Raw genomic sequence first — 12,885 nt, 5'->3', positions numbered from 1 at the left:
CATTATGCAAGGTAGCCTGTCTCCCCTTGTTTTTTTCCTGCAAAACCCCCCCCAAGACGTTCTGGTTAAACTTGGATTATTGCTGTGCACATTGTAAGATGAGCTGTTGCCAGCAGGAGAATGAGTTTGTGTGTGTGGTTTTTGGAAAGGGGGGTGTGTGGGGGGGGGGGAGGGGGGGTGAGAAAACCTGGATTAGTGCTGGAGGTGACCCACCTTGATTATCATGCGCATTATAAAGAGGGGTTTCAAAGGGGGATGGGCTGTTGCCAGCAGGAGAGTGAGTTTGTATGTGTGTGGGGGGGGGGGGGGGGAAGGGTGAGAAAACCTGGATTTGTGCTGGAAATGGCTCTACTTGATGATCACTTTAGATAAGCTGTTGCCAGCGGGGGAGTGGGGTGGGAGGAAGTTTTGTTTCATGGTCTCTGTGTGTATATAATGTCTTCTGCAGTTTCCACGATATGCTATGCATCCGATGAAGTGAGCTGTAGCTCACGAAAGCTCATGCTCAAATAAACTGGTTAGTCTCTAAGGTGCCACAAGTACTCCTTTTCTTTTTACGAATACAGACTAACACGGCTGTTACTCTGAAACCTGAGTATAAGGTGATGAGTTTCAGAGTGGTAGCCGTATTAGTCTGTTTCAGCAAAAACAAGGAGGAGTCTTGTGGCGCCTTAAAGACTAACAAATTTATTACAGCATAAGCTTGCGTGGGCTATGACCCACTTAGTACAGTTTTGGAACATTTATCTATCTCTGGTCATACACAATTTTATTTCTCTTAAAACTATATTTAATAGCTCAACTTTTTACAGCATGTGTATGTATGTATACAGCACTGCGTATGTAGACATATTGACAGGCAGGGGCAATTCTGCATTGTTTGTTATGTACATAGTAGCTCTGTTCCTGGATCGGAAGATAAACTTGGCTTGTTTTGCAGCTTCAAGAGATATTTAGAAAGAAAAATGAGAAGAGAGAAAAAAAAGGAGATGAAGAGAAACGTATAATGTTGGTAAGTAAAATTAGAATAGCTGTAGGTTTGTGGTTCTTGGATTATTTTATGTAGCTCAAAAGTGTGGTTATATTTATTAGTTAAGAAGAATATTTATTTACTGTTACTAATCACTTTTGAGATTTCTGGGCAACACCAGGTACCATAGTGAATCACATAACTCCTAACAATATAAAGTGTTGATTTGATTCTAAGCCTGTTTATTGAGCGGAGAATAATAGGTACTCCTGGAGGAATTCTGCATCAAAAAAATAAAAAATCTATGCACAATATTTTAAAATTCTGCAAAATTCTGCGTATTTTATTTGTCAAAATAATACAATATAATCACACCGGTTTCAATTAGTTTAGTAATTTATTTCAAAACACATGTGGGCAAGTCCTAGGGACAAGTATGTATGTAACAATATAGACAACAAAAAATATTCAGGAAAAGAAACATACAGTATTTCCCGCATCCATCAGAAGCAGTGCAAAGGCTTTGGGGAGTCAGGGGAAGTAATTGCTGGGAAGGAGCCTGGGTGTGGTTGGGAGAAATATGTCATGGAGCCTCCCCCATGAAGACCCTGGTTGACCCCTAGCCTCTCTCAGTCAGGCACATCTGCCACTGTCCCCATTTGTGCCTGCACCCCCACTCAGCCATCCCATCTCCCTGCAATCCCCAGGTTTCCCTGCAATCCCCATGTGTCTCAGTGATAGGTCTCTACCAGTCCTCCTTTGAAAAATGGGTGGATTCATGCACTGTGCAAATCGGTTGGGCCAAAACCCCACAATATAGGTACCACTTGGATATATCTGCTTCTTATCCCTATGGCTACCATTATGGCTACTTGGGGCTGTAGATTCTAGCCCTCAGCTCAAGAACTGTTTTGTGTACAGCAAAATCCTTTTATTTATTTATTTGAATGTTAAAAGCATAACGTAAAAGCAAATTTATCTGGGGCTGTCTGTGTGCTCTCTTCCCAGAGCTTGGCCCCCAAACCACAAGAAACTTGAATTTTAGGAGCTACCACATTTTTGAATAACCCAAGCACAGAAAAGAATATTTGTTCATCCTAAGGGACACAACTTTTTTCACATTGGCAAAAAATTTAATTGCTCAGTTAATTTTGTTGACATGTTTAGGCCAAGTCTAAGCAAAAGAAACTTCATCCTAGAAGGAAAACTTTTGAGAATGTTACAGAGATAAAATAGGGGGGTAGAATAGCATAATTCTTGTAACTTAAATTTATTATGGTTGTAATGATAAACCTATACTTTTCTGTTTTAAGAGTCTTAAAAACAAGATGTAAAAAAAGAACCATTTGCTCGCCACCATTTAAAAAAACATACCAACATTTCTAGTAACGTGTAAGATAAAGACTTGCCTGTCTTAACCTATTCTGTTGTCTTCTTTCTCTTTCTTTTTGGTTTCATTCTGAAATGTGGTACTTCACTTCACCATTTTTGCTGTATGTCAGCGCCTTCAACTCTATGGATATCATACTTCTACTAACAGTGTATGTATTCAAAATTTTTCTGTGTATATAGTTTTCACCAGTGAGATGGAATCATTTGTTATAACAATTGGCTCTTTATCAAGTAAATGAATTTTGCTAGTATAGGGTCTTGTTAAGTCAAAAGTATACTCTTATCTTCACGGCCATAGAAGGCTGCACATACTTGCTACAGGCATAGAGTAACAGACTGGCCCATCCAGAGGACAGATGGATGCCGCTGGATAGGTAAAAAGGAGAAAAAGAGCAGGTGTGTATTAGGGAGTTGTAGACCTGCTCTGGGTGGGGTGGTGACCCCATGTAAATAAAGTCCCACAACAACAATTAGTAATAAAAATTCCATCCCCTTTTATGGGACATAACGGTAGAGCTTTCAGTAATAACCATATTCCTTAGGTTCGGTCAGTTTCCCAGCATCTTATCCTAACACAGCACAGAGGAAGAGAAGGTCTCAACCATTTTTTTCTTGCACTGTTTGTGCATAAAATAAAACAAAACTACTTCAGAGTAGGATGAGAACAGGGGCTGTTGGTAGAGAGGAAACCCATAGCCCAAGATGAGGACAGACTTTATTACACTTGATTACTGTTTGGGCAGAGGGTGGAAGGAATTTTCAGATTGATGAACTCTGTCCTTTGACCTTGGCTGAATGCCCTTTCAGAGCAGAGCAGATTTAGACTCCTTTAAATAGTCCTCCCTGGCTCCCTAGCATAAAAAAGCCAGGGAAGAACCCAAGCCTCAATCTTCATGGTTATATGGGGAGGAATTCATTCTTTTGAGCCAGATTAGCATGATAGTTAGGATGGATGGAGTTTGTGACTGCATTTATAGGAAAGGGGCTAGGATTTGAAGTTGTATATACAGTTCTGTTTCCCATGACTTTTGTAGCTGTGCAGCATTAACAAGAATAAAAAATGGTAAGAACCTTTTTATCCCTGAGCTGAACACATATGCAGTACCATTTTTACATAGTACTGTTTCTGATCATGCCTACATTTTAACTCTGTCACTGTGTGTTTCATACAGTTGTGCCCAGGTAAGGCAGCACAGACATGTTAAATACATACCTGTTCAATAAGATGATAGTAAGGCAAAAAGTATGCACTATAGTCTTGACTTGAAGTCTATTGAAGCCTTTCTTTTGACTTTAGTGTGCTTTGGATCATGCCCTATGTAAGCGTGAAAGACTCAGTGCTTCATATCTCTATATTTCCTTCCTTTTATAGTTTAACAAAACTTAGCTTTAAGCATTTCTAAATTTATAATAATTTTCTGACTCTAGTAAAAAAAATTTTATACTCACATTTAGAAAAATAAGTCAGCACAGTAGGGGTTTTAAATAAAATAAATGGATGAATGGTGAATTAGATCTATTAGCATGCTATGAATGTGGACCTGGAATTGGAATAATGAACACTTTATATTTCTATCATTGAAAGCCCAAACTATGAGGTCCTGAGCACCCTCAGCTCCCATTGAAATCTGGGGCAGTTGAGTGTACTCACAACTTCATAGTATCAAGCTCTGAAGGCTACATCTTACATAAGGTGCATCTATAAATGGGTCTGAGTAATTTGATTATTTATGTCTTTTCATATTACTCATGATATTTCTCTGGAGCTAAGCTGGTGCATGCTGTGAATGTGTATTAAGACTAGTACAGCATGAGTTGCATGTGGGTTTTGACTAGCTGAATGCAATCTTATTATTGAGGATTATTATAAAAGTAACATGTAGAAAAATAAAATGTGCATGCTTCAGAAATACTAACTTCATCAGTAATTAATCAGTTTTTGTCAGATAAATGAAGTACATCACCAATAAGACAGGTTATTCAATTAATAATTATGTAATAGTATGTGTATCTAAATAAAGGATGAGGCAGTCAAAAGTATATGTAACTTCTTGAGGCAGTGATTTCATGTTGAAATTTTTTTTTTACTTATTTGGCAAATTTTGTCAATATTTTATGGTTTAAGAAGAGATATTCTTGTCTAACTTTAGTTAATTTTTTTAAAAATATGAAGTTTCATAGATTAAAATATACATCATCAACATGATGCATCAGCAGTTGGATCAAAACCAGTTTATCTCTATTTAGATAAAGAGCTTTATAACATGACATTAAATTTGAAATGAAAAGGTTAGGCATACTAATTGTATTAAGTTTTTATCTTTTATTCAGACTTTTTATGAATGTTAGCTGCAAAAAATATATTATAATGCACCTAACCTTATACTGGTCAGAATAGTATACAGTTGTTACCTGCAGCATATTAAAAATTGTGGAAAATTAATTTTGGTTTGTGGAGGTCCAATATATGGTATTTAATATTGGGTACTCTCTTATGGATCTTTCTGGAAGCTCCCCAGAATGAGATTCCATACTTCAGACAAGAGATTTCTTCCAAAGTTGAGTGATAGACTATCTTCAGACCTATGTAAGACTTTGGTAATTACAAAGATTGTACTGTGTGGGAACAGTATTTTTATCTTTTTAATGTATGGTCCAAATCAACAAAAGGGATAATGTTCTATTGGCTAAAAATTTCTTGTCATATAATATAATTTTAGATGTTTGTTTTCTCATACAGTATATAAATAAGTGCCAGATTTAAGAAAGGTTACTTAAAAAAGGAGTTAAAATTATTTGACAAAATTTAAGTTTGTAATGACTCTCTGCTTTGACTTTATTAGAAAGCACAAAATGAATATCTTGTTCATTTTTGTATTACACTTGTTTATAAAATCTTTGTAATTTTCAGAGAAATTAAACAATATACAAGGTTGGCATCTCAACTAATTTAAGTCTTTGTCCTGCATGCCACTACATGCAAACGTAAAATACCTTATTTCTAAGCATATAAGATATTTCTCTTCAGGCAAAAATATTGTGAACTACAATAAGCAGAAATACTTCACCCAAGAGATCTCTGTGAATTTTTTTCTCTGTTCTTTTTCAGTAAGATGACACGTTCGCTTGGTGTCAAAACATTGTTATTACTCTTCACTATTAAGAGAAAGTATATTTCAGAATTCATTTCTGATTTTTTATTCATCTTCAGGCAAATAATAATTAAATGACAGCCTGTCATAAATATAAAGGGAAGGGTAAACCCCTTTAAAATCCCTCCTGGCCAGAGGAAAAATCCTCTCACTGTAAAGGGTTAAGAAGCTAAAGGTAACCTCGCTGGCACCTGACCAAAATGACCAATGAGGAGACAAGATACTTTCAAAAGCTGGGAGGAGGGAGAGAAACAAAGGGTCTGTGTCTGTCTATATGCTGCTTTTGCTGGGGATAGACCAGGAATGGAGTCTTAGAACTTGTAGTAAGTAATCTAGCTAGGTATGTGTTAGATTATGATTTCTTTAAATGGCTGAGAAAAGAATTGTGCTGAATAGAATGACTATTTCTGTCTGTGTGTCTTTTTTGTAACTTAAGGTTTTGCCTAGAGGGATTCTCTATGTTTTGAATCTAATTACCCTGTAAGGTATCTACCATCCTGATTTTACAGAGGTGATTCCTTTACCTCTATTTACTTCTATTTCTATTAACAGTCTCCTTGTAAGAAAACTGAATGCTTTTTCATTGTTCTCAGATCCAAGGGTTTGGGTCTGTGGTCACCTATGCAAATTGGTGAGGATTTTTACCAAACCTTTCCCAGGAAGTGGGGTGCAAGGGTTGGGAGGATTTTTGGGGGAAAAACGTGTCCAAACTACGTTTCCCAGTAAACCCAGTTAGAGTTTGGTGGTGGCAGTGGATATTCCAAGGACAAAGGATAAAATTAATTTGTACCTTGGGGAAGTTTTAACCTTAGCCTGTTAAAAGTAAGCTTAGAAGGTTTTCATGCAGGTCCCCACATCTGTACCCTAGAGTTCAGAGTGGGGGAGGAACCTTGACACAGCCCCATGAGCATTAAGTGGATTACACTGATAAGACATACTTAAATGATGTCTTCAGTCATGTAACCATACTTTACTACTTGCTAAATTGGGAACGTGAGTGCCGTGAAGGCTGCATATGTTAGCTGAGAAAATATGGTGCTAACAGAATATTGGGAATTATATTTCAAGAGAGATTTTTCCTAAAATATAAATTGTCAGGTCTCCTTTCTAAATTTTCAGCTGTCTAAATTTCCTCAGTACATATGACGTTGAATGTGTGGAAAATCAAAAATAAGCCTGCAGAATACTCCTCACAACATCTATGTGGCTTTATAGATATACTAAAAATCCTAAAAGGAATCCCACGGGATTCTGCAAAGTGTACAATGGGGCACAACAAGAACGAGGAGTACTTGTGGCACCTTAGAGACTAACAAATTTATTTGGGCATAAGCTTTCATGGGCTAAAACCGACTTCGTCAGATGCATGCAGTAGAAAATACAATAGGAAGATATATATACACAGAGCATGAAAAATGGGTGTTGCCATACCAACTATAACGAGACTAATCAATTAAGGTGGGCTCTTGTCAGCAGGAGAAAAAAACTTTTGTATTGATAATCAGGATGGCCCATTTCTAACAGTTGAGAAGAATGTGTGAATAACAGTAGGGAAAAATTAGCATGGGGAAATAGTTTTTTCTTTGTGTAATGACCCATCCACTCCCAGTCTTTATTCAAGCCTAGTTTAATGGTGTCCAGTTTGCAAATTAATTCCAATTCTGCAGTTTCTCGTTGGAGGCTTTTTTTTTAAGTTTTTTTTTGTTGGAGTATTGCGACTTTTAGGTCTGTGATTGAGTGACCAGGGAGATTGAAGTGTTCTCCAACTGGTTTTTGAATGTTATAATTCTTGACATCTGATTTGTGTCCATTTATTCTTTTGCGTAGAGACTGTCCGGTTTGGCCAATGTACATGGCAGAGGGGCATTGCTGGCACATGATGGCATATATCACATTGTATTTCTGTAGTTTATGACCGTATAAGACCTTTAATAGCAACAATTTATGCTGATTTTAAAAAACAAAAGTAAGGATATTTTTCCCACTTGTAATTGGAAGATTGAATTCAGTTCCCAGTCTTTGTCTCTTCTGCCAGACTGACAGGAGTTGGGAGCATTGAAGGTAGGGAATCAGGCCTAGACTAATGGGGGAAAGGGCACGGGGGAAAGGGCAACAGAACAGTAGCCAAGTTAGAAGAAGCCTTGACTGCCTTCAAGATCACCTTATCTAGTTCTCCTTAGCCAGAAAGATGGAAGCTGTCATGTTCGACCTCCAAGGGTAGTTGTAAAGTGGGGAAGTGGGGCAAAATGTAAGAGATGTAAGTGTCTCAGGCCTCTAAAATTGTTGCAGAGCACCTCTATGGCAAAAAGATATGGCTTACAGCTCTTTCAAATAGAGCACATGGTAAATTTGATCAGTGGACACCCACAATCAGGTTTTCTTGCTGTATATCCTGCAATTAGAACTTAGTCTCTGTGGACCTGATTCTTATTTTTCTTAACACTATTAGGATGGATCTTTTGTGGAATTAAATTATTTGTAATTATTTAGATAGTTCTATTGGTGCATGTCATGCTTTGATAAATCAGAAAACAAGCTTCCTATCACAAGCAACCTAATCTATTTATATATTAATATGTTGACAAAATTATGAAATTACTAATAATACAAGCTTGCCAATACATTTTCACTTTACATATACTCCAGAATGTTTCTGTTTATAGTAGGGCTGTCAAACGATTAAAAAAATAATCGCAAATAATCGTGAGATTAAAAAAGATAGTCTCAATTAATCACAGTTTTAATTGCACTGCTAAACAATAATAGAATACCAATTTAAATGTATTATAAATATTTGTGGATGTTTTTCTACATTTTCAAATATATTGATTTCAATTACAACACAGAATACAAAGTGTACAGTGCTCAGTTTATATTACTATTTTTTATTACAAATATTTGCACTGTAAATGAGATTTTTAAAAGCATAATCTACAAGTCGAAGCATGAAGGGGCATACAAATGTTTAGCATATCTAGCACGTAAATACCTTGCAACACTAGCTACAACAGTGCCATGCGAATGCCTGTTCTCACTTTGGTGACATTGTAAATAAGAAGCAGGTAGCATTATCTCCTGTAAATGTAAACAGCTTGTTTGTCTTGGTGATTGGCTGAACAAGAAATAGGACTGAGTGGACTTGTAGGCTCTAAAATTTTACATTGTTTTGTTTTTGAGTGCAGTTATGTGACAAAAATAATTCTACATTTGTAAGTTGCACTTTCACTATAAAGAAGTTGCAGTACAGTACTTGTATGATGTAAATTGAAAAATACTTTTAAAATCGTTTTTACTGTGCAAATATTTGTATTAAAAATATAAAGTGAGCACGGTACACTTGATATTCTGTGTTGTAATTGACATCAATATATTTGAAAATGTAGAAAAACATCAAAAAATATATCTAATAAATTTAAATTGGTATTTTATTATTGTTTAGCAGTGCAATTAAAACTCTGATTAATTCCGACTATTTTTTTAATCTAGTTAATTTATTTTGCATTAATCGCTTATGTTTTGTAAAGCCCACATTGTGACTAATAAGGAAATAGATATCGATACTATTACCCTTTTGAAAATGCCTTGGGTTTACAAGGAGTGTGATATAATACTTTTCTTTGTGCAGGGAAAAAAAAAACAAAAACAAAGGTAAACTCATGCAGTTTTCTTCTTTTTGAAGATTAGTTAGAAAAGATTTTAAAGTGTATAAGCTGTTGTTCTTTATGATTGTTTTGTGGTTTTCAAACAGTTGTGCTTCTTGAAACTTCTACAGGTACTTAAGACAGATGGAAAGGACCTTGTCCCCAGAAGCTATTGGGATACATTGAGACGTAGCACAAGCCAAGCTCTCTTTTCGGATCTTGCAGAGGTATAATAAAACCTCTGTCTGGTCCATGAACAAATTGCCATTTTATTTATTTCCTTTTGTATTTTAGTGTTTTCCCCATTGTTGTGGATCTTCTTTCTTTTCTTTTTTAAATAGTTCTTTTAAAAACAGTGTTTATGGAAAGCTGTCATATGAAATTAATGTGGCTGAATACAGTGGCATTACTTGAAGTTGTCATTTCTAGTCTAGTCTAGCATTCTCTTTTGCAAGATTTGGAAGATCAAGTCCTATCACCATATCCTTGGTGTTAGGATATTTATCTAATATTAACTAAAAAAACCCCTGATTTCTATATAACTGAAAAATTAAGAACCATTTTTCATTTAGGGCTTGATCCTGTGAGGTGATGACTTTAATGAGAGTAGAGCGCACTCAGCATCTCTCATGAGGTATCCAAGACTTTGCGGGTTCAGGCCCTTAACTTGCTTTAAAACATATGGTAGCCAAGTTTATTTTTACAGAAGGTCATGGTCAGCAATATTATGTATGCCTTTGCTAAAGATTCTTTTTAATGTTTTGTATTGAAAACAGTGGTGTTTCAGGCAGCTAAAACAATTGCATACATTAATCTCAGTCTTTATCTTTAGATATTGCACAATCATTGTGAAAGACTAGCAATATCTCTATTCCATCAAAAATGAATGTATGCAGGTATCTAAATTATAATAAAAATAAAAAGCTTATTTCATTATCTAGTCATTGAAAAAATTGAATAAACAGAATGTGTGTATGTCTTTGTATTGATAATTTAAAAGAGAGTCTAAAGGCCAGATCCTCCAAACTGGCATTTCTGTGCCCAGCTACAGTGTGAAGGAGGTTGCTGTACATTGGGCCAGGCTGGTCATGGCCCCAAGGATTGGCCACCTGTAGCAGCTCCCCAGTAACACCTCTATCTCAAGCCATGCAAATCACAACAGGAACAGTAATGAGGGAAGCATAGGAGCTGCTTTACCAGTCTTATGTCACCTGAGGATTCTCCCACACTGAGGGTAACTCCAGTCAGATGGATTAGCTTGAAGTGCAGCAAAGCTGGGGACAGGTTGTCTTTACACCTGTTGTACTTACATGAGCAAAATTAACAATGAGCAAGATGTACAATCTTTTAAGATTAGTGTTCTTTAGAAGCCTTTTTAATGTGAACCTGTCCAGTAGGCAATTAAGCACATCATTAAAGGTGCGTTACACTGACATCTGTAGACTGCAATAATTAAAACTTACCAGCATCTAGTTTCTGCATTCGTTTAATTCTTCCATGAACATTTGCATAAACCCTCTCAGCTAACATGCAAATCACTGATACAAATCGAATATCCCTGGTTAGCTTCTCAGAGTATTTCCCACTACTCATTAGAATCACATCTGTCTTACTTCGTTTAAGCTTGAGCTTGCTAGCTTTCATCCATATCCTTGTCTCTCGCAGACTCTTAACAAATGGATGATACCATGGACTTTTGTGCTGAAAAAGTGACATAAAGCTAGGTAACTCTGGAGTCTGCACTGTCTTACAGCTTCTTCAAGTGCTGTTGTGTAGACTGAAAAGGAGGTTAGAAAAGATTTGTTCTTGTCAGACTCCACAAAAGAGGTCTCTTCAGCAAGAGGAGAAGTTGCCCATCCTGACTCTCTGGTATCTTTCTGAGAGGAATGAGTGAAGCTATGTAGTTCTACAGCCCACTCCCAATAGGTCAGTGGAGTTGAACACTGCTGAGCTCAGCTTGTGGATTCATTCTGAATGGGTATTGGAAATTACTGAAGTTGCTAGAGCATTTGAAAAATATAGGACTGTGGAGAGATGTCTCTGTCTATCAACATAGAATGTAACATACATATTTTGTACTCACTGTAGAAGACTCCCATTGACATCAGCGATTTTAGATCATAGAATCATAGAAGATTAGGGTTGGAAGAGACCTCAGGTGGTCATCTAGTCCAACCCCCTGCTCAAAGCAGGACCAACCCCAACTAAATCATCACAGCCAGGGCTTTGTCAAGCCGGGCCTTAAAAATCTCCAGGGTTGGAGATTCCACCACTTCCCTAGGTAACCCATTCTAGTGCTTCACCACCCTCCGAGTGAAATAGTTTTTCCCTAATATCCAACCTAGACCTCCCTCACTGGAACTTGAGACCATTGCTTCTTGTTCTGTCATCTGCCACCACTGAGAACAGCCTAGCTCCATCCTATTTGAACCCCCCTCCTTCAGGTAATTGAAGGCTGCTATCAAATCCCCCCTCACGCTCTTCTCTTCTGCAGGCTAAATAAACCCAGTTCCCTCAGATTCTCCTCGTAAGTCATGTGCCCCAGCCCCTAATCATTTTTGTTGCCCTCTGCTGGACTCTCTCCAGTTTGTCCACATCCTTTCTGTAGTGATGGGGGGGAGGGCACAAAACTGGACGCAATACTCCAGATGTGACCTCACCAGTGACGAATAGAGGGGAATAATCACTTCCCTTGATCTGCTGGCAGTGCTCCTACTAATGCAGCCCAATATGCCGTTAGCCTTCTTGGCAACAAGGGCACACTGTTGACTCATATCCAGCTTCTCGTCCACTGTAATCCCCAGCAGGTTTTTTGCTGCCCCAAGCAAAAAAAATGTTGGCTGCTTCCCCCCCCTTTTTTTTGGCTTTTACTCATGTTTGCAGTTTGCAATGGTTTTGTTTTGTTTTGTTTTGACTGTTTAAAATATTTAAGAAATGAAAACAGAGAATTTGTAGTTAGTGAAATAAAACAATTTCCTACTAGTGTACTCATTTAATTTTAACAAAATCACAACTACAGACAATTTGGGTTCAACTGCACACTGTAATGAAAAACGTTAGTGTCTTCCAGTGTGCCCAGTTTCTCATTAAATTAAAAGAATTTATATGAACTTAATTTTTCGGGTTTTTATATTTGCGTAGTCTTTTAATAATTCAGTGAAATTTAAATTTTTTGCAGTGGTACTTTCAACTGAAATTAATGCAAGTCCTGATAAATGCTTCTGGGACATGGTGGACCTCAAATAATTTTTTAGTAATTTCAGTTTTGAGAAACTGCGCTCACCAGAAGCCACTGATACTGGTAATGTTAAAAGAATGTGTAATGCTATAGCAGTGTTTGGAATGAGGTGATTGGGGATGTACATCCCGCCTGTGGGCTCCCAGCCCGATCTCAGACCCGGCCCACTCCTGCAGAGGGGACAGTAACCGACAGAGCGGCTGTGAGGCAGATCAGCTGTGGGTAGGGTGGCGGACCAGGGGCGCTAGCCCAGCACCGAGCCGCCCGGGGCAGCGGGTCCCTTACCGGCCGTGGATCCTGCCCCGATCCCGGGCTCCCCTCCGCTTGGCTCCGGCTTCTCCGCCGCTTGTGACACATGCAGCAGGGGCAGGAGGGGGGGAGGAGCTGCATCGCCCCGCTCCCCCGACGGTGGGGGGCCAGGGCAGGGACCGCCCCCGGGCCAGGACCCCCCGCACTGAGTCCGCTGCCCCGGCCCACACAGGGGCTCATTGG

The 12,885-nt window shown here is 38.0% G+C and overlaps 1 protein-coding gene across 8 annotated transcripts in view; it reads left to right on the top strand.

Moving 5' to 3' along the window:
- The window catches only part of MICU3 (mitochondrial calcium uptake family member 3), a 146,147-nt gene that overhangs the window by 96,174 nt on the left and 37,088 nt on the right, over window positions 1-12,885 (top strand). For 5 of the 8 annotated variants that reach the window (XM_043546167.1, XM_037897694.2, XM_037897695.2 and 2 more), the window contains 3 exons: window positions 941-1,012; window positions 2,473-2,511; window positions 9,287-9,382. The exons of 1 other annotated variant lie outside the window; for it this stretch is intronic. In XM_043546167.1, coding sequence (XP_043402102.1) covers window positions 941-1,012; window positions 2,473-2,511; window positions 9,287-9,382 — 207 coding nt within the window. The remainder of the gene's footprint in view (window positions 1-940; window positions 1,013-2,472; window positions 2,512-9,286; window positions 9,383-12,885) is intronic. 2 more of the 8 variants (XM_037897697.2, XM_043546169.1) reach the window with 2 other exon arrangements.

This window comes from Chelonia mydas, chromosome 4, assembly GCF_015237465.2.
Source record: "Chelonia mydas isolate rCheMyd1 chromosome 4, rCheMyd1.pri.v2, whole genome shotgun sequence".
Taxonomy (NCBI): domain Eukaryota; kingdom Metazoa; phylum Chordata; order Testudines; family Cheloniidae; genus Chelonia; species Chelonia mydas.
This window is presented reverse-complemented; position numbering and strand designations above follow the sequence as displayed.